Source organism: Acipenser ruthenus, chromosome 2 (assembly GCF_902713425.1).
Source record: "Acipenser ruthenus chromosome 2, fAciRut3.2 maternal haplotype, whole genome shotgun sequence".
NCBI lineage: Eukaryota > Metazoa > Chordata > Actinopteri > Acipenseriformes > Acipenseridae > Acipenser > Acipenser ruthenus.
This window is the reverse complement of record NC_081190.1, coordinates 114424411-114451195: the sequence shown is the minus strand read 5'-3', so window position 1 is coordinate 114451195 and position 26785 is coordinate 114424411. Positions and strand designations below refer to the sequence as shown.

Below are 26785 nucleotides of genomic sequence, written 5' to 3'. Positions count from 1 at the left end.
TGTTTCCAGACGTGTTTTAGACGGTGGGACGCAGTTGCTTAGTTACCGCTGCAGGTGCTGTGTCTGGAATGTATAGGTAAAATAAAATGGTGCTACTATAGTAATATAAAATCACGTATCGCAAATGATGGACGAAGGAACGGAACTCTCAGTGACGATTGCTCAAATCGTCCAGAAACTGAAAGGGTCTAATTTACACTCTCAGCTGGAGCGACAAGCCAAAGTGAGTACGACAGGACAGAGGCGAGAGCAGCTGCGTTTATCACTTCCTGCGAGTGTGTGAGTGGGTTACTGTTGACAGATAAATGCGTTACTAGAAATACGTGGTTCTGTGATTATCAGGTTAAATTATTTAATATACAGTCTTAATTAAATACATCAGTACTGCAACTCTACACTCATTGGACGTTAAAAACTCGCTGACTGAATCTGGTTGCTTATTTTTTTTTTCTGCCAGTGCTTTACTGAGTCATCTTCGTGGACAGGGATCAATACTGTGTTGAACGTTATTAGGGAATGCCATGTACAACTGCATACGAGGTCCATAATGAAGCTTACTGTGTTTCTACCATGTCATTTATGTGTGTTTTTATTTTTATGCATATAGTTCCATTTATTAATTATAATACACGTTTATTTTCAATTACAAATTGATTTTTGCATCCCCCCCGAATACAATGAAGCGAGTGGTATTGCTGTACTGTAGTATACCTGTTATTGATGGTTTGAATACTTTATGTATGGGGGTCAGACAATTCGGAGATGCAAATGAGTGTTGAGTCAGAAGATATTAATGGAGTTAAGTGTGGGACTTAAGTACCACCCCCCTTCAACTTTAAAATTAAGTAGATTTCCTTGGTGTTTATTTTAATTGTTTGATGATGTCTTTAGGCACACATAAAAACACCAAACACAACACAAGTGTTATCAAAATAAGCATGACTAGAATATAAATGATTCAATGTTGTAAATCAGTTGCATTAGTTGTTTAATTAATAAACATTTGGTTTCAAGTGTTCCTGCCTAGTTGCATTTTCTTAGATTTTGACTAAATGAAAGATACCATGCAATGTAAACAGATGCACATATGGGGTCTGAAATACAGTGCTGAGAAAGTTTGTGAACCCCTTAGGACTTTCACATATTTCAAACCTAAAATGTTATTAGATCTTAATCTAAGTCCTTATAATAGATAAAGGTAACCTGATTAAACAAATGACACAAAAACATGATACTTTTTCAACATTTATTTATCCACAAATGATTAAACATTTAGTATCCATGTGTGAAAAAGTATGTAAACCTTTAGATTCAGTAACTGGTGGCACCCCCTTGAGCAGCAATGACTTCAACTAAGCGTTTCCTGTAACTGTTGGTCAGTCTCTCACATTGGTTTTGAGGAATTTTGACCCATTCCTCCTTACAGAACTGCTTCAACTCAGTGACATTTGAGGGCTTCCTTGCATGGACAGCTCGCTTCAGGTCCTGCCACAACATTTCAATGGGGTTTAGGTCCGTACTTTGACTAGGCCATTCTAAAACGCAGAATTTGTTCTTCTGCAGCCATTCTTTTGTAGATTTGCTTGTATGTTTAGGATCATTGTCTTGCTGCATTATTATTATTTATTTCTTAGCAGACACCCTTATCCAGTGCTACTTACAATTGTTACAAGATATCACATTGTTTTTACATACAATTACATTATATTTTTACACATTATTTTTACATACAATTACCCATTTACAGACATGCTCAAATTTGTTGGTACCCCTCCACAAAAAACAAAGAATGCACAATTTTCTCTGAAATAACTTGAAACTGACAAAAGTAATTGGCATCCACCATTGTTTATTCCAGATTTAATAGAAATCAGACTTTGCTTTTGATTTTTTATTCAACATAATATTGTAAATAATAAAACAAATGAAAATGGCATGGACAAAAATGATGGGACCGCTAACCTAATATTTTGTTGCACAACCTTTAGAGGCAATCACTGCAATCAAACATTTTCTGTAGCTCTCAATGAGACTTCTGCACCTGTTAACAGGTAGTTTGGCCCACTCTTCCTGAGCAAACTGCTCCAGCTGTCTCAGGTTTGATGGGTGCCTTCTCCAGACTGCAAGTTTCAGCTCTTTACATAGATGTTCGATAGGATTCAGATCAGGACTCATAGAAGGCCACTTCAGAATAGTCCAATGTTTTGTTCTCATCCATTCTTGGGTGCTTTTAGCTGTGTGTTTTGGGTCATTATCCTGTTGGAGGACCCATGACCTGCGACTGAGACAGAGCTTTCTGACACTGGGCAGTACGTTTCGCTCCAGAATGCCTTGAAAGTCTTGAGATTTCATTGTGCCCTGCACAGATTCAAGGCACCCTGTGCCAGGCGCAGCAAAGCAGCCCCAAAACATAACTGAGCCTCCTCCATGTTTCACTGTAGGTATGGTGTTCTTTTCTTTGAAAGCTTCATTTTTTCGTCTGTGAACATAGAGCTGATGTGACTTGCCAAAAAGCTCCAGTTTTGACTCATCTGTCCAAAGGACATTCTCCCAGAAGGATTGTGGCTTGTCAATATGCATTTTAGCAAATTCCAGTCTGGCTTTTTTATGCTTTTCTGTCAAAAGTGGAGTCCTCCTGGGTCTTCTTCCATGGAGCCCACTTTTGCTCAAAAAGCAACGGATGGTGCGATCAGAAACTGACGTACCTTCACCTTGGAGTTCAGCTTGTATCTCTTTGGCAGTTATCCTTGGTTCTTTTTCTACCATTCGCACTATCCTGTTCAGTCTGGGGTCGATTTTCCTCTTGCGGCCGCGCCCAGGGAGGTTGGCTACAGTTCCATGGACCTTAAACTTCTTAATAATATTTGCAACTGTTGTCACAGGAACATCAAGCTGCTTGGAGATGGTCTTGTAGCCTTTACCTTTACCATGCTTGTCTATTATTTTCTTTCTGATCTCCTCAGACAACTCTCTCCTTTGCTTTCTCTGGTCCATGTTCAGTGTGGTGCACACAATGATACCAAACAGCACAGTGACTACTTTTCTCCATTTAAATAGGCTGAATGACTGATTACAAGATTGGAGACATGTGTGATACTAATTAAAGAAACTAATTAGTTTGAAATATCACTATAATCCAATTATTTATTATCTTTTCTAAGGGGTACCAACAAATGTGTCCAGGCCATTTTAGAATAGCTTTGTAGAATAAGCAATAATTCATCTCTTTTTACAGCTTCTTTGCTTTATCTTATGACATACCAAAGGCATGCAAGTATACATGATAAAATAGCTTTTAATTTCATCACTTTTCAGGAGGAATGACGCATTATTTCAATGAGCTGTAAGGGTACCAACAAATTTGAGCATGTCTGTATACAGTTGGGTTTTTACTGGAGCAATCTAGGTAAAGTACCTTGCTCAAGGGTACAGCAGCAGTGTCCCCCACCTGGGATTGAACCCACGACCCTTCGGTCAAGAGTCCAGAGCCCGGGGCTCCCGAGTGGCGCATCCAGTAAAGGTGCTCCGCGCGGAGTGCAGGATGTGCCCTATAGCCTAGAGATCGCAGGTTCGAATCCAGGCTATGTCACAGCCGACCGTGACCGGGAGTTCCTAGGGGGCGGCGCACAATTGGCTGAGTGCTGCCCGGGTCGGGAGGGCTTAGGTTGGCAGGGGAATCCACGGCTCACCGCGCATCAGCAACCCAAGTCCAGAGCACTAACCACTACTCCACACTGCTGCCCATACTACTACACACTTCAGCTCACGGACGGATGGCCTGACATTCTCCTCTAGAATCTTCTGATGGCAAGCCGTCCAGGTCCTGAGACAGCAAAGCAGCCCCAAACCATCACACACCCACCACCGTGCTTGACGGTTGGGATGAGGTTCTTCTGTTCGAACGCAGTGTTTGGTTTTCGCCAAACATAACGTTTCGCATTGATGCCAAAAAGTTCTACCTTTGACTCGTCTGTCCAGAGAACATTGTTCCAGAAGTGTTGTGGATCGTCTATATGCTCTTTGGCGAACTTCAGACTGGCAGCAATGTTCTTTTTAGAGAGCAGTGGTTTCCTCCTGGCTATCCTTCCATAAAAACGATTCATGTTCAGTCTTTTTCAGATAGTTGAGTCATGAACACTCACATTAGCCAAGGCGAGAGTTGCCTGCAGATCCTTGGATATTACTCTGGGGTTCTTTGTTACTTCCTTGATGATTTTCCGGTTTGTTCTTGGAGAGGTTTTGGTAAGACGACCGCTCCTGGGTAGAGTGACTGTGGTCTTGAACTTTCTCCATTTATAGACTATCTGTCAGACAGTGGATTGTTGGAGCCCCAAATCCTTAGAAATGGTTTTGTAATCCTTTCTAGACTGATGAGCATCAATAACTGTCCACTGAGATTTCTTTTGATCGCGGCATGCCATGTTTCCACACACCTGTATAGTGAAGACCAAACTCACAAAGTTTCTGATCTTTATATAGGGTGGGGCCTCCCAAACTCACCCCTGAATATCTACCTAATTATTTAAATACCTGATTCTAATTATCCCCTTAATTGAGCTGATAAAACCAGGGGTTCACTTACTTTTTTACATACCCTGAATCTTAATTACTCATTGTTTGTCTAATTCATACTTCATTTTGTTTCAAAAGACATGGAATTGGTTAATATAAACCCTATTGGATATTTAAGAAAAGTTTTGAATCAAGAAGGTATCATGGTAAAACTATGGAATTTCCATAATTATCATTGGGGTTCACAAACTTTTTCTCGGCATTGTAAATGGTAACACACATTCTATTGTCTGGGTTTATTTGACTCCTGAGAGATTTCTTCACTACTAATATACCTTTTCCAAATTGATAATACATGCTTGAATTAAAAAAAAAAAGTTTATTACATATTCTAATATTTGTGTACTAGGAATGTCTGCAAAGACCAGAAATTCAACTTGAAGATCTTAAAGAAGATGTAAAGGAATTCTTAAAGAAATCAGGTAAAAAGCATTTGAAATGTAAGCATTACTTTGTAGTTTCTCTAGCATATGTATTGATAGTCATCATCATGACAGATTTGATCTAAATCTTCAGGAATCCACACCCAACTCATTGAAAGAACAAACCCACTCATTTAGTTCAACTTACCCTGCTTGACATGTTTTTCTACATATTTTTTAAACTTTTGTTGTGTTGCAGCTTAAGATTTTCTGGTAAATGTTGACATTTGCCAAGCAAAACACCAATTGTCCAAAATTAGACGATAATGCTTTACTTCGGACATTTACCGGTAAATCTCAAGAATAACCAAGTGCCTTTGTCTAGTGTCCGAATGTCTTTCGCGTATTGTAAGTCTTCAGGAGTCCTGTGTAACTCCAGTGCCACACAATGCTGCAATAAGTAAGTCATCAAATATATTCACTGCCTGTTTTTGTGACTTTTTGTGTCATAACCAAAGTGGTTTTCTGTTGAAAAAATGAAAGTCCTAAATGATTTAATTTGTGTTTAATAGCATGTTATTTTTTATCAAACTACTACGTATTTACAGTACAATATCCTTCAACACCATTGTGAATTGTTTTATATGTAAATTTACCAGAATGTTGGTTGTTCTACATAAGTGGATCACAGTGTTATTCAGTACCATGTTCAACTAGTTTAAATTGCTCAATTGTGCATTACTGTGAGCCCATTAATGATTATTTGTTAATGTAAAATGCGTATACAGAAATAAATATGTTTTTCGACATTAATGATTAACCGGCAAATGTCTGAAAAGCAATCTATTTCTTCATAATTTCTGACATTTCCCAGCTTGTAAATGTTGAACAACAAATTGTAATGATCCCCTCCTGGTGGCTGATGTGTTTATAATGCTACCATCAGCGTAAGACACGTACTTTCCTCTTGACTAGAGAGCTTGCTGTTTAGTTGACTGGTAAGGCGTTTGTCTTCTAACCACATGGTCGCAGGTTCGAGGCCCGGTCCTGCCGTTCCATGCAGTTCAATGGAGTGTAAAACCCAAGCATTACAATATACAACAAGAAAGTCAAGGTTGATGTATTTTAACAAAAAAAAAAATCTCCATCTGTACATTAAGTATATCCCCAGAATACTGGAGGTAAGAAATGAGTTCTATGAAAACACCTTGGGTTATCTACAGCAATGAGAAAATGGCTGATTTGACAATACTGTATTTTGCAACCTTGCTTAGATAACAGACTGGTGACATATCATAGATCTAACACCTTTTTGGCCATAAAAAATAAAAACAAGACATGGTATGTTGTAAGTATATCAATATACAAACCATTTGCCTGAATTAGATTTTTTGTATAAATTTGTATGAACTGCATACCACATTCTCACAGTCGCAGGTTTCTGTTTCATCTACAGGACCTTTATTTCTTTTGAATCCTGTGTTCTTTTAGGGGAATGGAAATTCATTGTTATGTGTGTAACAAAACCTTGGTATATATGAGAGCTACAGTGCATTTAATCAGAATGTGTTTTGTTCTTTTAAACAGGTTGGGAAACAAAGCTACAGAATGCAGTTTACCGTGAGCTGAATGTGTGAGTGATGGCATTTTATTCAGATATGGATCATGGGTTATAACAGAGAATAAGCATGTCATTTAAACCCAGTACGACAAACAATTGACTTTCTGTATTCAGCACACTGCTGGAGCTTGAAGGTGTCATTCTTAACTTCCATAGTAACATTAGAATACCGCACAGAATGACTGTTGGAAGCAGAATTCCAGACTGTGTTCTGATAAAGGGGAGTAAACAGTGGTAAACAGTGCAAGTCTGTTGAAACAGACTTAGATTAATAATGTTTTAGCTAAAAATGACTGTGGAACACAAAGACTTTAAATAACACATTGACACAGATCCAGGTTTAAAAACAATACATACTGTTCGAGTCACTGCAAAGCTGTTCCAACTTTCTGAGTCAACCTTTATTAAATATACAGTATTACAAACCCATTCATACCCAACGTTGCACATATATTACATACCCAGGGTACAATGCACATTAAAAAAATAAATACAAATATATTTTCTTCTACTGCACAGCCTCACATTCTAATATATTTATCACTTCATCCAAAGAAATAAAACTGCCAATTTACAATCCAGAATAGGAACAACTGTTTTACAACACTGCTAAAAATGTTTAAAAATGTGCCGAGTAGTTTTATTTCGCTGTAGGTCAGACTGTGGAAATCATAAAATAAAGGATAAGTGGATCAGGACCAGGGAGAATATTTCTGGTGAATGTAAATGCCGAGTTGTGCTTATAAAGCGATGTGCACAGTTTTGATGTTAACTCTTTATTTTTCCAATAGTATTTAGAGTAACTATTTAAACATAAGTAAAAGGCTGACCCTTTTTGATAAAAATATATGCATAACTTTGACAAAGACATGTCCAAATGCATCTCCAATTTCTTGTTCTGGACAGTATTTTGCATACTAACATTTCCAATATAAAAGTACACTTGCTTTGGTATTGATAGTGTTTTATATAAATAAATGGGAGGCTTGTATGATAATATACTTATTTATCATAAATCCTTGGCTGCTTTATTGAGGTCAAGTGACTTTTTGCTTTCCGGATGATAAAGACTGAACGCTTTGAGATATTGGCTTCAAACTTGGTACACAGCTTCAGTGATGCTGTAGGTCAGCTTAATCATGGGTATTATCCAAGAAAAAAGAACCCTTTCTGCAGAACGTAGCTGTATTCTATGATTCCGTTATAGGTGGTGTCCAGTGGAAACGAACCATCTCAGTGCCACATTGTTTTAACCTCTGGACATGTCAATGGTACAGATCTTCTTCACATCATTTATCCATTTTTTTTCTAGTTTACTTTTACAATATATTTATTTCAACATTCCACTTTACTTTTTCACACAGAGGTTACAATGTGACAGAACATCACATGCGTGTCAGAATATTTGATAGCATTTGATTAATCGAGCATTATGAACCTTTAATATATATCAAGTTAGAGTATTCATTGCAGTATTTTTTTAATAGGCTTCCTCCCCCCAGTCACCCAGAAGCACCTGCTGAGCACATTAAGGAACCATTGGCATACATGAGAAAGGCACAGGTAGATAGTGTTTTACATATTTTATTTAAAAGTTACAGTACATAATTGTTTAATTGAATTTATCAATTTTTGAAAGTTTAAATTAATTATTTTGTGAATCCATGTGGCACTTTTTGTCAACACACATTAAACATGGACTGAGTCATACAGTTGATATATAATCGACTGTAATCAACTGTAAATCTTCTGATTTATATTATAAAATAAACTACTAAGCATCCCTAAGCTGTTCTTTCTGGAATGTAACATAAACAGGCTTAACATTGTGTTTTAAATGTTGTTCGTTTAATTCCCTAGTTGAAATAAATGCAATATTTACTGCTACAGGGCAGCTGGGAAAAGCGTATCCTCAAAAGTCTGAACAGCATGTGCACTGAATTAAGTATCCCACTGGCACGAAAGGTATGTTTCAATGTTCTCTCACCACTACAAATATTACTACCTGCTGTTTTCTTGTCATACTGAAAAAGATATTACCAAACACTTTTCAAAGAATTTTTTAATATATTGGTGTTTATTATTTTGTTCAAGACAACATGACATGACAAGCAAAGGTTGTGTTTTGATCTTTAACCTAATTTCAGATCTTGTGCTTCCTGTCTTCCGTTGCCTTGACATGCTACTTCCAAACGTTTGATCACTGTTCACGTCTGTGTTACTAGATTTAATGCCTCCTTTGGTCTTTAATCAGTTGGGTGACTTAAACTTGTCAGTAAACCTAGAGATTAACCTGTAATTTGCTAATCAAATTAGGTTTACTTCATTAAATGGCTGGTTGAGATTTGTAGTGTCTTAATTAATGAAATCCCAATCTAGTAAACATACACCTACAGTGCACAGTCATTGTAATTACATTTCTTAAAACAAAGCTGCATATTGTCTTGTCTGAAATGTCTGAGGTTTCTGACTTAATTAACTAGTAGTGCATACTGTTGTTTTCACCTCAGAGACCTGGAAATGAACAAAAAGAGCTGCTAAGCAAGTGGAATGAAATGGGAACTGATGAACCAGGTACTTTGAGTTTACATTTATGACATTTAACCAAAATGTTTCAATTACAAAAAACAATTTCATAATGTATCCAATGTACATACTGCACTGCGTGTACAGAAACAATAGTACACTGTAAATATTATAGCATGAAATGCTGTACATCCAGAGATAAAGGGCATTTATTTTGAGCAGCTGAACTAAGACACGTGCAGCTTCACTTTCTTTATAATACAGTTTCTGTACAAAGTTTAAAATAATCCTGAGGAATCTGAGGAATTATGTTTTTTTACTTTCTGTAATGAAATTCCTTTTTTTATGTAATTAACAGATTTAAGCCACTTCAGACCTGTTTATGCCCCTAAAGATTTTCTAGAGGTAAGTTTTTGTAAAAGCTAATTTTGGTCCATGCAGATGAGTAGTTCCAAGTATTTATAACATCTTTTTTTATTACAGGTGATCCCTAAATCATTTTGAGAAAGGTGGTTGTTAAGTGCCTATATAATTAGTTTGCCCTATCATCACAAAATCAGCATTTTACTGCTGGCAAACTCTTAAATAGATTAATGAGCACAGTGCAGACAGGTTTGTGGCGCAGTATCTGGGCATTATGAGTGGCAGGCATTCTTTATAAACCTGGTTCTCCGGGACCAATTTTAGTCCGGGTTTCTGTACATAGTCAAACAATGAGTGTTGTTTTTTGTGCACTGGAAAGCAATGCAAATCAATATTTATGCCAGAATAAGTGGTTGTATTGTGGGCTCTGCATGATACTAACTAACCCACCAGCTGTGAAAGGATAAATGATAGGGGTATGTCAGTGTCCAGACTTGATTGTATACTACAGAAAACGTCCCACCTGCAACAGTCCTTTGCCAGTGAGAATACACACATGTGAGTACATTTATATAATTAGTCAAATATTTACTTGAAAAAATGTTAATAGCTTCCCTGTGTCATTGGAAACATAGGAATATGCATCCAGATATTATCAAAAACATAAAATAACTCATTGGTTAGATAATTGTGAATAACTGAATAGAGCTGAATATAGTCCCTGTATTTCTTTTTCAGGTACTGATTAATCTTCGAAACCCCAACTATGACAGTAGTGACCAACCTAGCTCTAAGAGTCACTGGGGGCTAATCCAGGTTCCACTGAAAGTCAAAGACATTCCAGAGCTAGTAAGCAACCAGAACAGCCTGTTGTATACTTATTTTGCAGTGATAATGATATGTGAATCTTTTGTATGTGCAGCAAGTCCAACAAGCAATTACAACACCAGAGAGTTAAAACCATGCAAATTTAATGCTTCTTGCTATAAAAAATAAACCTTATTGAAGTAAGGTGTTGCCCTGAATAGGACCTTTTCAGAAATCCACATGCATCCCTATCCTAGAAGACTGCAAAAGTACATTTTCCTTCCCTGACAGATAGCTCTGTACTAGACCTTGAGGTGTCACTGTAGCTCTTCCACTTCTGTCAGCAGTGTTGCATACATTCTCACATAAGGTTTTAAAAAAATTCTATGTTCTTTTATAGAGGGAATCTTTTGCAGAATTGGGTCTGAATAGTGGACAGCTAGGTATTGATGATACCACCCAAGTTCCAGCAGGTGTGTATGTATATTATTATCTGGAAGTGGTTGTGCATATGCCACACTTCATATTGTCCGTATACCTTGAAAACCAATTATTCAGTTGTCATGGTAAAAATATTGTTTAGCATAAATTACAGCTAGTATGAAAAAAAAACAACTTTATAATCTGAGGTCATTCTGATTCCCAGGTAAAATGTGAGGATTGGAAACAAGTCTTGAGCAATGTGCCAGTATATAGGGACCTTTGGAGACCACATTTTCTCATCCAGATACACAGAAGAAAACAGCTGGATGATGTCATTAACAGTGAAAGGCCTGATTTGACTCAGCCAGGAAGACTTTATGTCATGCAACCCGGCATGGACTGGCTCATGCCAGGGTTCTGCTGTTGGCTTTGTAACATGCCCATGGCAATTGAATTAGTGCTACAGAAAGGAGCTGATTTAATAAACACCCCCAGCGAGTGCATGGGATAAATATAGGATTACAGCTTTGACCTTTTTTTTTTCTTTATTTACAGACATGTTTGAAAGTGAACATGCTGGTATTGGAAGAAAAGGTCAGAGCTACTTCTTGAATGTTCATCTACCTCTAAATCAGATGGTTACATCATAAAAAAAACACCTCACAATAACATCTTTGAATAGGCTGAGTATTATTTGCTAGTGGTCAAGATATTATAGTTTAAACTACAGTTACCATTGTAATGATACTGGAGATTATTTGCAGGTTAAAACTATACTTTTATAGTTTGCAGATCAGCCTGCAGTTAAAATGAGACTTTAAAAAAAGATAACTACATTATACATTGAATTGTTTTTTAGTGCTTAATAAAGGCATATATCTGTTAGGAAAGAAGATTAGTGTCTTTGATACAGTTAATATAAGTGTTTGCAGATAACAGCAACATATAATTATTCATACTATGGTCTAGGAACAGAAAACAATATCTGCTTCCTGTTTAAAAATATCAGACTTACTAACATGTTCACGTCTGCTTGTATTTAAACTTAAACTGGCATGTAGTTTCTTCTGCAGGAGGACGTGCAAATTAAAAGTTCTGAAGATGTTTATATTACATTACCTGGTAGATATTAATTTAGAGACCCCTGTTATTTTTCCTCTGTCTGCCTTAAGTGAGTGCTCTCGTTATTTTTCATTGTAAATGTTAATAAAATTATCCTTCCAACCATTGTTAGATAAAAGGTCTGTTTGGATGCTGTCTTCCTTTACTGCAGTATAATTCTTTCCAGAAAGTATTGGATAACATAACAATGTATGAAACAGCCTTTTCTTTTCTGACAGTTCTCATAGAACAGGACAGCGCTGCTGCTGAGCAGTATATACGACAGGGCTGTCCGAATGAATTGCGTGCAGAATTGTGGGCACTAATTCTGAATGCCACCAATGAACCCGAGGTAGGAAAAAAGAAACATTGGAATACAGTGCATGTATAAATTTGCAACTATCGATGTGTCTTCACTACTCTAACAGATTGTTGGAGTTGCCCTAGATCCAAATTTAACAGGTCATTTCTTTATATCCACCACAGCCAAATATAGCTTTGTTTTACAGATGTTGGTAAGATGCAGCCTACTCATACTTGTTAACTTGAGAGGGTTGAGGAAGCAACAAGCACAGGACAAAGCCCTCATTTCTCCTGACAGCATCTTCCAAACTACGCCAGTGCAATTATACATATTATGTGAATATATTTTGTTGTTTTCATATTTTAAATTTATCTTGATATTAACACGAAGGACATGTAACCCTTTCACCCTTCCCCAATTGGTTGTGTACATAGACACTTAGATGTAACAACTATCATTTAATATCGCAGAATATTTGGTCATCTATCACTTAATTTGATTATGTGAGTTATTTTTAAATCCTGCTTGTCATTAAATATAAGCTCTGTGCCAGGATTGTAAAATGTAGTGATTTAAAATATTAAGTGAGATGGAGAAAATATATTTAAAAAGTAAGATATAATATTAAATCGACAAAAAGAAGCCATGAACAAAACAGGTAAGTTAAATTGGACAAAAAAACAAATTAAGAATAGCATGCAGCCAAAACACAAAGTCGAAATGTCTCGTACGAGAATAATCTCTTTCACTGAAATTAAACAACCCCGACCACTAAAAATGAAATCAAAACTTGCAATCTTATTACACTCACTGCAATACGATGTTCCAAATACTATACTGAGCATCAAATAAACGTATCACTTATATTTGAGCATCAAAAGAAACATATCAGTTATATTTGGATAAAATTCACTAGATGTGATTGAAAAATGACAAACTCTGTTTTAGAGCAGGTGCGGTGACTTTTTATGTGGTGATTAACAATTGGCATCACGAAGATGGGCAGGTGTTGTGACTCTTGGTCTCCCAGTTCATGGCCTGTCATTAACAGAGTGTGTCTGGTTATACCGTCTCGCCAGGTTTGAAATTGCTGGCGGTGCGCACCCAAGACGGCGAGCCACAGTACGCTGCTCTTTTGACAGACGTGGCATATTGTTTTTTTGTCTGTGATTTTCTTTATTGCTTTTATTCAAGCTTGTTTCTTTTGATGCTCAGTATATAATGTTGCCTGTTCAAAAAAAAAAAAAAATGCTTTAGATCAAACTGTGATAACAGTGCAAGGCGCATAGCAAACACTAGTACCATATACAGCACTCTGCAGTACTCTGCTAACTACCTTGTATATTTCAGGGATAATGGCATTGCTGTGGCATGTCACAAGGTAATAATGAAACCCCCGAGTCCAGTCATTGTTTCTACATTATGGCTATTATACTAAAACTTTGTTATTTATAAAGTTATTTATTTAGTTACCTCTGTTTGTGTGAAATAAACCCTAATGTTCTGTCCATTTGAAATATATCACAAATGCTGATTTAGTCAGACAAGAGTCAACTCCACCACATATTTTCTTTACGGTACTATTGGGAGTGCTGTGTACAGTAATAGTTTCAAGCCTTGCATCAAAATGTAGCCCTTTATCTTTTATAAACCATGCACAGATGTTCAGATTGTCCTTATGAGGGTTTGTATACACTTTTTCTGGCCCACAAGTTGTTCCAATTAAAAGGTTAAAATTAAAAGATTTGAAGATTGTGTATTTTGTGTAATATAAAACAGCACACAAACCCCCTCCACTCAAACATACCCATATATGCTTTATTTGCAGATTTGAACCAGAAAAAAATTCTCAATGGTGTCCCCATTGTGTAATGTTTAAATATAACTATAGAGAGAGCTGCAGTGTTTTTTTTTAAAGACAATACCGAGAAACTGTTGCTTTTCCTTTCATACTTATCTAATCTTTTCGGATATGTTTTTAAAACACTGTGTGCTGTGTTGCTTTAAACTGAAACCCCAAATACAATTCAGTGTATTTTTTTCTTCTTACTAGTTTCTTTCCAGAAATAAAACTGGAACCACAGGTAATCACTGATGAGTATGTTAAAAGTTAACAGTCCATTCTTTTTCTTCTAGGATATATTGTACTATGAACAATTGAAATCTGGTGTCCTCCATCATGACCTGTTAGTTGACAACCTGATCTACAAGGTAACATTTTTTTTTTATCTGCACAAACTGAAGAAAGACTAATGAAGTAGCTACAATTAAAATACAAATAACACATGCAATGATATGTACATTGTCTGAAATGTTGTTGAAAATAAGTATAAGCAATGATTTTTGACACCCAGTTCAATGTTGGGTCACCGGAATACTGTAGTATCATTTTTATAATTTCAGGTATTTTTTTTTTCCCCCCAGGATGTAAAACTGACTGCCAGTAATGATGATTACTATTTTGTGTTTGAAGATTACTTGTACCAGGTTGGTGAATATTGTGATAGCAAGTAGTAGATACACAGCAAACACTATGAATAAAACAAAATGTGCTGCAACAGTATTTGCAGCTATAATGATGTGAAACCGGTGTTGTGTGCATTGGCTGCAGTAGCCTGTTTTGCAAGCATCCACCTCTTCTATCTCTATGGCTAACAAAACAGCTGTCCTTAGTAAGTTTTTTGCAAATACACAATAAAAAAAATGGAGTTCAGAAAATTGCCTTTCACAGGGACAAAAAACAATTATCAGTACAAAATAGCCCCTTTTTCTGAATAGCGTTTCGAAGCTGATTAACATTGTTTAAAAGATATGATATAGGCTCTTTAATAACATGTACACGTTCACATGTATTTGTGTTATATTGCGTACTCCTGGAAGCGATATTAAACTGTATTACTAGTGTTGTAGGATACTTTACAAGCAATGGCAGCACAATGGATGAATTCCATCCACAGCTCATTTAAAACCTAACTTTTCAATATTTTATCATTCCATGATCCACCAAACTTTGTTATATGCAAAGCTTAGGAATGAGTATACCGATGTAACGGTGAACAAAGCCATCCTTGCATAGTCACATGATTGATGACTCACAGTCAGTCTCTCCTAATTGGCCAAAGGGAAAATGTTCCTTTAGGTAGATCCCTGGTATACTATGAGAAACATGTTTCCAGAAACATGGAAACATCCAGCATACACGAGGAAACATTTTGTCTAAAAACATATTTCTTTGTGTATGCAGGGCTTTACATAGGAGTGACAGGCGTAGTAATTTATTTACACTGATTACATTGCTAATTAAAAAAGGGATTACAGTGTCAACATAAATGTCATGGAGCAGTGTGATGTTTCTCACTGCAAAGCAGGTAATTAGATGCAAATAAGTCTTGGTTATTAAGACACTTGTTTAATTCTGCCCTTCGCATTGGGAGAAAGGGGCAAGATAATATGTCTTTGGACTGATATATAACACTGTTGACTGTTCAATATAAAAAGGATATAAACTTATGTAGTGTGGTGTAATACAGTTTCTTCTGACCAAATCTTGGATAAAAAGGATCAGATACATGATTACTGAATGACAGTAATGGTCTACACTTTTTACATGATCGTCTTGTTAAAAATATCATCAAATGTTTGATAGTATTTATTTGGTCCATAAACAGACCGTTTCTTATGGGGAAAAACATTTAGTTCTACATTAAGTGTTGGAGATCTTGCATCGAATAGCTCTTGTTTCTTATTCAGTACTCCTGAGTGAATATCTTTCTCACTGGCGCTCTTTTTGGAATCTGTATTGCATGCATTCAACCCCAAAGACAGAATGACAGGGTGCATTGTGGCTTCCAAACAATGCCACGCTGCTAAATAGGTGCAGAATGTCATTCTTCTAATGTAGTTCTTTCATTTAGGGTTAAATAAGTGTCCTTAGTATATAAACAGAATACTTCATGAATGCTCATAGAGACCTGTGGTTGCTTTCCTCAGGAGAATACCCGTAAACAATATAATTTTACATGTTCAAGTCAGTTCACTACATCGGAACCAAGTACGTCCGTGACATCTATCCACTGCTACTCCGACAATAATCGCCATCGACTGGGCAAGTTTGTGCAATGAGCCTATCTTACAAATATATATGTGTGTATATGCTTTTAAGCATTTATCATATTTTAGTACTGATACAGAAATTCCAGGGATAAATATTGAAATCTTGAGAATGTGTTCTGGCTGACAACTGTATTTGAACTAAGTTGACACACACTTTTTCTGGGTGGTTATCATGAGAAAAAGTCCAGAGTACTGAAAAGATGTCTGAGGTTGTTTGTATGCAGATTATTATTGTATACTCTTTATACGTTATAACTTCCAGATCATGCAACATACCATTCTTATACACTGATTATAAAGTATACACAAGTCTGGTAGTGATCTTTTAGGGTTACTATTGATAACATTGTGGCACAGATTTCTTTCCCATTCAGTAAGTGATCGCCTTTATTAAGCATCCCTGTAAAGGGTGCTTGTGTGAGTTTATCCACCTGCTAGGCTCATGTGACTTGTTTTGGTTTCTGGATGATAAAGGGCTAACACTTTGAGATATTGGTGTATCGTGTGAGTCTGTAGGTATAATACAATACGAGATACAACCCTTCGTTGACAATTTTTAATTTTTTTGCTTGGGGAACAGATGACTATGATATATTACCTAATAGATCAACACAAAATGGGAAATGCAATGTTTATGTCTATTGTCTATTTGCAAAGAATAAGATATTTTTTTCTTTTGGTTTTTCAAATTGGGTAATATTGAAAGTCCCATATTATTTTTAGAAAACATTGTACACTTGTGCTTAGCAAAAATAATATTCCATTACCAAAGTATTATCATTGAATACTATCAGAATGAACAAACAACATATCACCAGTGCCTGGATTTGTAGATATTACAGCTTGTGTAAACTTAATAAAGGCGAAGGCAAAGCAACTAATTGTCTGTTGCATGGGGTAAGCCATTACACTATTATTTTTTTACAGCACTTAATGTACCTTGGTATTTTTTTTTTATAGCCAGCATTTTATTATTTTATTCTCATAAGAAAACAGGATTATAAAATATAAAATGTATTCCCTATTCAGCAAAAACTTGAAATCCTGCAAAAAATAATTTATTTGAACTATGTTAATGGAACACAATAATCTTGTGGAATTACATTAAATCAAAAAGTAAATCTAAATGTTTTATTTCTGGTTTAGCAGAATTTATGCAGGTCAATCCCAATACATGATTCACGAATAAGCAAATCAATGATACGCATTTTCTTCCATGGGTACAGATACAGCATATACTGTATAAAGCAGAAAGCCAGAAACAAGTGGACTAATTAGGATGGTGTCTTTAAGTGTAATAAGTATTCTATGATCTAGTGGATCCAATACTGCACTGAAGAATAAACATTAACAGGTCTAAGTTTTGTTCATTCATTCTGCTTACATGTAAACCAACACAACCTTTTGATTTTCTGTCTCTAGGTATTGCTTTGTTTTTCCCGAGACACAGTGGTATTGGAGCATTTTAATTACAACAGTGCTACTCCGCCAAAGTCTTACATTCAAGGTAAAGGTGTTCATGTGCAAGAAGTTTTAGTTGAACTCCCTTATAAATGACTTACAGATAAAAAAAAAAAAAGTTGTCATTTCTTGTAGAAAGTTGTCATTTCTTGTAGAAAGTTGTCATTTCTTGTACTATTAAAAGCTTTTGTTTACAATTAGTAAAGAGCAAAAATACATATTTACTTAATGAATGTGTTTTATTATTAACAGGCAAACTGGGATTAGAAGACTATGCGGTTGTTTATCCACCCAATGGTAAGACTGGTACAGAAGCACCCTCTAGTGTCATATGTAATATTACAACTTGAAAGAATTGGTATTGCATTTTTAGTAATCATTGCAGGTGTTGGAGGCAGTGTTTTTAACTACTACCCTATACTGCCCTCAACAAATGTGTGTGTGTTTATTAGTAATGTAATTATATTAGTGTCTGGCTGTCCTATCTGTCTTGAAAAGATCACCATCTACAGATGAACAGGTTTTTCTTACTTTAAAACCAACAAACAACTAAACACATCAGCCAGCCATCTAATTTTAAAACCAACAAACACCTACACACATCACCCAGGGGGTTTGTTTGCAGGCTTATTAAAATTTAAATGCAATATAGAGAGATGGGTTTTTGAGTGATCCCCAGTAGTCTTCAATCACTTTTCTCATCCCATTTTTTTACCTTTCGAATGGTATTTTTGTTATGAATGTCCTTTGAGTTATTGTCTCTTTCAAATAACCTTTCTCTCACACACCTCCAGCAGCACAGCAAGCACTGCGGTGATGAAATCCCTCCGGTCATAAAAAATGTGAATGTGCAGGATTAGAAGTTTCAATATTGCAGACACCTGCTTCCCCTTATTAATGCCAAGAACATTTTGAAAAAGACAGTAGTGCAGAAGTTGCCTTCCCCCAGATCCCATTCCCCCTCTCTCTCACTCTCTCTCCACTTAGTCTTGAGCCTACAAAATGATAATGTATTTTTTTCAAACCCTTATTTATGTCTGTAATCAATGTTATTTGTGAAGACAGTTTGTATCTAAAAAAAAATATTTATTAATTAATTAATTAATTAATTAATTAATGGAGACCCGTAACTGCAAAATGCATATTATGTGGGAGAAAAAAGGAATGTTTAAGATGAAAATACACAAATTTAAATTAAAACACTTTGACTAAACGTCTTTTTTTGTGACCCTTAGGTGTTATCCCATTTCATGGATTTTCTATGTATGGTAAGTAATTATCTTAGTAGCATCCTTTTTTAGGTTTGGCAGATGAAAAGAGGAGGTTGAATAATAGATGCATCTCCTGGCTTATCATGATGCATCTGCTACTACCTGACTTGTAAAGAATAAATAAAGAATAAAGACACAATACCACCAAGAAAAAGTACTGAAAGTTACACAGCAAGGTCTAATACATCTTACAGGTGATGTTATAGCTTACATGGGTGTGATACTGGCTCTTTAAAGAAGTAAGGTGTGACTGCAAACTGAGAAATACTTCTCTTTTGTTTTAGATATGTACTGTATTTATTGAATTGTTTGTTTGTGTTTCAGTGGCTCCTCTCTGTTTTCTTTATAATGAGCCTTCCAAACTTTACACTGTGTTCCGTGAGATGTATGTGCGCTATTTCTTCAGGCTCCATTCCATCTCATCATTTTCTTCGGTAAGTTCAGAGGAACGTACATTTAAAATGTGTCACTAAGCCAGCAGGTTTAAATGGATTCTCCTTCTGATGTAGATTCCCAGCGCTGGGAATGTAATGAACAAGAAGACTACACTAGATATCACAGTGGGCTCACCTCATTCCCTCACTCACTCCCTCACTCACTAGTGAAATAAGTTTAGTGGCCTCATTCTATCCCACAGTGAGAATTCGTCTTCATGCTCAGATCCGGACTGAGGCCTTTTCATGGAACCTGCCAGCACCATGCATGATGTAGCCTAACCTGTCCCTAACCAGTTCTTTCTTCTGAATATTATTACTGTTCCCCGTTTTATTAGGGTAGCAGTGTGGAGTAGTGGTTAGGGCTCTGGACTCTTGACCGCAGGGTCGTGGGTTCAATCCCAGGTGGGGGACACTGCTGCTGCTGTACCCTTGAGCAAGGTACTTTACCTAGATTGCTCCAGTAAAAACCCAACTGTATAAATGGGTAATTGTATGTAAAAATAATGTGATATCTTGTAACAATTGTAAGTCGTCCTGGATAAGGACGGCTGCTAAGAAATAAATAATAATAATTGTGCAGATAATCTGGTTCTTCACTTGTTTCTTTATGATTATTCATGATATGCAAATATTTCAAATGCAACTCTTGTGCTGCATCCTTTTACCTTTGCTTAAACTAATTACATGACGTGATTAGGTTCCAGTAAGCAATATCAGGTTTTTTTATGTATAGTTTTGTCTTTACAATATCTGCATATTCCAGATTGAAGTATAAAATACAAGGAAAGAACCAAACAATCTTCAATAAAAGAAAAAAGAGTGATAATGGGCCCTGTTCACAAAGCTTTGAAACAAAAACGTATTTATTTTTTATAAAATGCAATTTGATGTCCAAGATGCTGTCCCAGACTGTTGTTGGCTTCTTAGCGGCAGTGTAGACCAGTTTCATTAATTCCAAACATTAAAAAACAGACTTTGAGCTAAAAAGCAGGAACATATGAGTTAAAGCTATGTGTATAGGGACCAATATTCCTTGTGCTAATAAGGGGTAAGAAAATTGATGACAGTTTAAGTTTAGGATTGTGAAAGTTCCCAAACTATTTGAAACTTTTTTGTGGTTTGCAGGGTATTGTATCCTTATGCTTGCAATTTGAATCCCTGCTCCAAACCCACCTCCCCCAGCTCTTCTATCACCTGCGTGAAATTGGCGCACAACCGTAAGGGTTTTCATTTTCATACAAATTTCTCGCTAGTTTGCTACTTGATATTTAAGACCTTGACACTACCAATGTTGTTATTTATTTGTTTTATTCAGTTTTATGTGGTATAGCATCATCTAGTGACCGTATGCTGGAACTACACGTCATATTGAAAGAGATAAGAAATGTTTTTCTGTTTTTTGCATCCTTGGGGTTAGAATCACATTGTCGTGTTTCCATGAAATCAACAAATAGTATTGTGAAAGGGTAGCGTCAGGAATGAGACTCGGTCAGGGAAAGCTGCTTTTCAAATGCAAATGATTTCTGGCTTCTGTAGCCACTCCCCAATTAGCACCAGTTACCTAATTGTGACTGCTGGCAGGGACAGATTTAACCCTATTCCTGCCAACCTTACATTCCCACACACACACACTATTTACAGCAGCAGGACTTCTGCCATGTCACAAGTATATATAAGACAGCTGTAGTATTAGCATCCTAAAGCTAATTAGAACTGTGCAATGCAGATCATTTATGAACATAATACACATTGCAATAGTCTAACTGACACAAATGTGGTATTTTTTTGTACAGGTTACGTATTGCATTTAAGTGGATGGTGCGAGCTTTTTCTGGTTATCTTGCCACTGACCAGCTTCTACTCCTGTGGGATAGAGTCCTTGGATATAACTCACTTGAAATTCTTGCTGGTAGTACTATATGTTTTTTATTAACCAGGTTAGGACTATAGAGAAGTCACATCGCTTTCCTGGTCTAGGCGTTAGTTGATGCCCACCTGCTATCTCATACAACAGCCACCAGATGTGTTTTGACAGAGATCAGGCAGTAAATAAAACTGATGAAAAATAATATTTATGCTACAGCTTAATCGGGGTACAGTAAATAAGACTAATATTGCATTGCACCTGATCTTAATTAGCCACACCTGAGCATAATAATACATATACTAGAGGCCATAGACCTAGGTGTGGTTAATTAAGCAATAGTACAGCCTGAAATGCCTTAAACTACTTCATTGTTCTTTCTGTACATTAATTTAGTGCCAGAACTCTTTGATGTTGCCCTACTTAGGGAAAGTGGATAGAGTCAAAGTAAACAAGCATTTTATTTACCTTTTGTGTAAGGTTGTGTTCTTTTAATAATTTCAACAAAATATATTGCAGTAGTTGGGCAATAAGCGACAAGCCCAGTATTCAGTACTTCTGGCATCCTTTTGGACTTGATTTGATAGTTTGTTTAAAGATGTTTATTTGGATAGTGTTTGTACAGTGTGCATTACATGCTATATTTAGTTGATTTATGCAGAAATAGAGGACTGGTGTATTAAGGTATCTTTCCTTGAATGCATATCGGTGTCAGTAAAAAAAAGCATGTGTAATGAAAGATAAAAACATGTTATTTTGAAATGGATTCCTGAAATAAGATATTATTTGTTTTGGTATATTATCAAAATTAAAAAGTAATTTACACTAACACCAGTTCAGACACTTAAATATAATGACAGAATATGTTTTTGTATCTGTGGTGGCCAGAGATGTAATGTATTTACAGGCAGTAACAGTGGGTACTTGTGCTGCTATTTCTGTGATTAATGATGTCCGTCTTTTCATTATGAATGTGAATAATTACCTACAGCAGCTGTATTATTTACCCTTCAGGAAGTCTAGGCAAAAGTACTTTATACACGATATAGCAGAGGATGATGCACATATAAAATAACATCAGAAACCATAAGAATCCCCTTGACTTTGTATTATTTTTTTAGTCCACTGGTTAGTAGGTCAGCAGTTTAATGCTGTGTATGGTATTTTTCAGTACTGGCAGCTGCTGTGTTTGCTTTCCGAGCACAGAATCTGATGGAGGTGACATCACTGGCTGCAGCTGAAGTAAGTATTTGTTACACTCAAGTACAGATTGAAATAGTACCTGACATACTGCCAGCCCAAGTAATTTAATCTTCATATGCAGATGTCTTGAAATCGAAGGTTACCATTTTGAATCTTTAAAAGTGGTTCAGTTTTGAAAACTACAAGATGGTTCTGTACATTAGGGTTAGGGTTGCACTCTGTTTCACTTATATTTAATATAATGGAAAATGTTTTTTATACTGATTTGCATGGCATGCTCATATTATGAGATACTAATAGAAAATGAATATTAGCTGGTTTTCTCTAAAGGTGCTAAACAACACTGTTCTTGTAAGTGTGACATTGTATCAGCTCTTTGTACCATACAGTGAGCCTTTTAGAAGAACACTCATTTAGCTAAATTGGTAAGCCATTCACAATTTCATCTCGGTTTTAAATTGGGGAGGGGGGAGGGGAGGGGGGGGGGCGCATTGCATTTTATGCTACACACTGTTGTCTAGCAATATCATTCTGTAGTGCAACTTGTAAATGTATTTATATAAACAAATCATTTTAGCAGAAATATTATGCTTGGATGGGAATGTCCCTATAAATATAAAATATATTAAAAGGGATGCCTCATAAAACAGATTGACTTTGTCAGTGACTTTAACTTGTGTTGGTTAATCCAGGCTGACGCACTGGCGCCAGATGTAAGAGGATTTAAGATCCAGTCAGACATTTTTTGCTTGCTCATCTACCACCAAGTTTATTGGAAAAGGTGTCATAACTTGTCTTTATTTTTAGCACAGGCTGGGTGAAATATTAGACTCTTTTAGTAAACATGATAGGTCACTAGTTTGAATCTAAACCAAAAGGCCAAGAAGGGGTACAGCACATTTGTAGCGTGAATGTATAAAGTGCAAGTTAGATACAATCTTACAGCATGTATACATCACAGCTGTTTGATTCAGTAACAGTGTCTTTTTTAAACTGGCCCAATAAACTTGTCATTTACTTGGTAAGAGATCAGTAAAACAGTTGTAGTTGTTGTGTTTGTATTGTTTTTTTAATACATTCTGCAATTTAAATGAGATCAACATTTACAAAATGTAACACAATGTTGTTTTATTTTTAACACAGGCCGTCCTTGCAGACCTTTCAACTCTAAAGGTTATGCCTCTACTTCAGATCTTCCTGTTTGCCACTATCATGTGAAGAGGTGAAGACACTGATGCCATAAAACCTTTGATTCAGTTGTGCAAATGATCATGAAGAGTTGCATGAAATACAGAAACATGTGCATGTAATACCACAGTATACAGCTTCATGCACTGTCTTGTGTTTATACTGTATACTGTTTCAAACTGCAACTTTGCACAAGAATAGCATGATGCTAATATGCCATATTTCTAGCATGTAGCCAATACAAAAATAAATATTATTAGTCTTAATTAATTTGTTAGTGTATGAGATCCTCAATGTGAAATGCATGAACGGGTACGTACTGTGTGTGGTATAATGTTTACAATGCTTAGCAAATGAGTTTATCTTTTCATGCACTGGCCATAAGTTTCTACAAAAATAAAAAAAAATATCATATTGTAATTGTAAAATGTAATTTAGTCTGTACAGCAATGAAGCCATGCTGTTAACAAACTTTGCACTTGAAGTCTTCGCATAACAACAGTAACCAGTATTCTAAAATTTTTAGAGAAAACAGACATAAATGCATCATTGTGATTATTCATATGCTGATTGTTTACATTGTAAATGTATGTGTTCCTTCAAGCAGCCATTACAGGTGCTGGAATAAAGTTGATTTCCAGTGTTCTGCTTTTCTTTTTAAAAAGTTGTGTTATACTAGGCTAGCACAAGGCCCTGTATCTATAGTACATTTAAAAAGTAAATGCTTTCATCATAAGAACATAAGAAAGTTTACAAACGAGAGGAAGCTATTCAGCCCATCTTGCTCGTTTGGTTGTTGGTAGCTTATTGATCCCAGAATCTCATCAAGCAGCTTCTTGAAGGATCCCAGGGTGTCAGCTTCAACAACATTACTGGGGAGTTGGTTCCAGACCCTCACAATTCTCTGTGTAAAAAAGTGCCTCCTATTTTCTGTTCTGAATGCCCCTTTATCTAATCTCCATTTGTGACCCCTGGTCCTTGTTTCTGTTTTCAGGTCAAAAAAGTCCCCTGGGTTGACATTGTCAATATCTTTTAGAATTTTGAATGCTTGAATCAGATCACCGCGTAGTCTTCTTTGTTCAAAACTGAATTCTTTTAGCCTGTCTAGCCTTTCCTAAAACCATGCTGGCTGTCTCCCAGGATATTGTTACCATATAGGTAGTTTTCCATTTTTGATCTGATTATAGTTTCCATAAGTTTACATATAATAGAAGTCAGGCTTACTGGTCTGTAGTTACCTGGTTTGGTTTTGTCTCCCTTTTTGTGGATCGGTATTACGGTTGCTATTTTCCAGTCTCGGTACAACCCCTGTGTCAGGAGACTGTTGCATGATCTTGGTTAGCGGTTTGTAAATAACTTCTTTCATTTCTTTGAGTACTATTGGAAGGATCTCATCTGGCCCAGGGGATTTGTTTATTTTAAGAGCTCCTAGTCCCTTTAACACTTCTGCCTCTGTTATGCTAAAGTTATTTAAAATTGGATAGGAACAGGTCGACATGTGGGGCATGTTGTCTGTGTCCTCCTTTGTAAAAACCTGTGAAAAGTAATCATTTAATATATTTGCTATTTTTTTTTCTTCATCTATGATTTTGCCATTTGTGTCTCTTAGACATTTAACCTCCTCTTTGAATGTTCTCTTGCTGTTATAATATTGGAAAAACATCATCAACAAACTATTACATTACAATGTTTATTTTGACTAGATATTCATAACGTTACAGTGTAATTTTGTTGCTAATTTAGCATCACAGGATATCTCCTTTATTTGTTAACCACAATTCTTTGGTTCCTTTATAATTCAGAAGATACTGTATGGTTACAACAGGAACCATAAAGGACAGAACTAGGACAGATCATAAGAACATAAGAAGAACATAAGAACATTTACACAACAAGAGGAGGCCATTCGGCCCATCTTGCTCATTTGGTTGTTAGTAGCTTATTGATCCCAGAATCTCATCAAGCAGCTTCTTGAAGGATCCCAGGGTGTCGGATCATGTTAAGCCCATATGAACCCTGTCACCTTGTGACTGGAAGTAGCAGGACTGAACCTAATTATTTGAGTTGTTTTTTCATAGGTGATGTAGAGCTTTGTAAATTGAATTTTGGATTTCATTTAGACTCTGTTGGCATTGTCTTTAATTAGAGATTCTGCAACAGAGGGAGAACATATATCTCTTTATTTTTTGGAAATGTAACAGGTTTATTACCAAAATAATTCATAAATACCTGCCCATGTTTACTCTATTTGTACTAAACAAATATAAGATGTAAATAAAATTGCAGTTAAGTCAAAAACTGTATGTTGCAGTTTTTCATTAAAAGTCGTGGTCTGCAAAACGTCAAGCCCTTCATTTTTTTTTTTTTTAAATAAATCTAACTAGTGGTATATGCTCGGTGATAGCAAAGGAATATCCACTAGAAACTGTCCTCATGGCATCAGATGATTCTAGGGCATTTGCCAAGCACTCCCACCTTTCACTTCCCAAGCTTGTCACCTCTCCGAAATCAACCCACCCTGACACTAACCCTAACCCAACCCCAACCCCAGCCCTAAAACCTAACCATTATGAATCATCTGATGCCCTGAGGACAGTTTGTAGTGGATATTCCTTTGTGCTGCCTGCTGTGCTCCTCCATTATGACCACTTTATACTGACATCTGGTGGCAGGAAGTACTGTCTAGTAGGTTACTTTCACAAATGGTTTGTTTCCAAATAAACACATTTCATACGCTGAAAATAATGTAGGAAAATGCTGTAAACACTGCACTGAAATCAACAAAACAAACTCGGCCTTTTCTGTTAGAACAAAGGGAAGGGAACTCATGTCTGTGTATATATAAGTTTACTATAGTAAAAGCATGACAAAATATAATAAAGCATAATTGAAAGTATGGTAAAGCAGATAAAGGCCTGGTAAAGCAAATTATGTTAAACTGTGGTGCATTCAATGTACAACTATGGGAACGGTGTGGGAAATCTACAAAATCACTGTGGTAAGCTTTTATAAGGCTGGTTAAAACCGTTCAATTCGCCTCAAATTAAAATGGAACATTACTAATGCAGAACTGCCAGTGTAGGACCAGGAAGTGGTACACATACCTGTTTAATGCCAGAAAATGGTACACTGTCAATGCTATGAGTAACTACTGCAGAAATCACTACGA

At 36.2% G+C, this 26785-nt stretch overlaps 1 protein-coding gene across 3 annotated transcripts; it reads left to right on the top strand.

Annotated features, from left to right (window-relative positions):
* On the top strand, positions 1–24261 carry tbc1d19 (TBC1 domain family, member 19). Of its 3 annotated transcripts, none has more exons than XM_034013663.3 (21): positions 1–223; positions 4922–4994; positions 6522–6567; positions 8043–8118; positions 8446–8520; positions 9066–9129; positions 9440–9486; positions 10183–10293; positions 10652–10724; positions 11230–11268; positions 12015–12127; positions 14216–14290; positions 14504–14566; positions 17615–17699; positions 17906–17950; positions 18889–18921; positions 19249–19358; positions 20487–20578; positions 21155–21270; positions 22397–22467; positions 23572–24261. In XM_034013663.3, the coding sequence occupies exons 1-21, from the start codon at positions 125–127 to the stop codon at positions 23644–23646; spliced, it is 1581 nt and encodes a 526-aa protein (XP_033869554.3). In that variant the 5' UTR covers positions 1–124; the 3' UTR covers positions 23647–24261. The 3 variants fall into 3 exon arrangements, with proteins under 3 accessions (XP_033869554.3, XP_058862473.1, XP_058862474.1); XM_059006490.1 differs by having other exon boundaries at positions 4922–5012; XM_059006491.1 differs by lacking the exons at positions 20487–20578; positions 21155–21270 and having other exon boundaries at positions 4922–5012.
* Positions 24262–26785: the final 2524 nt, after the last annotated feature.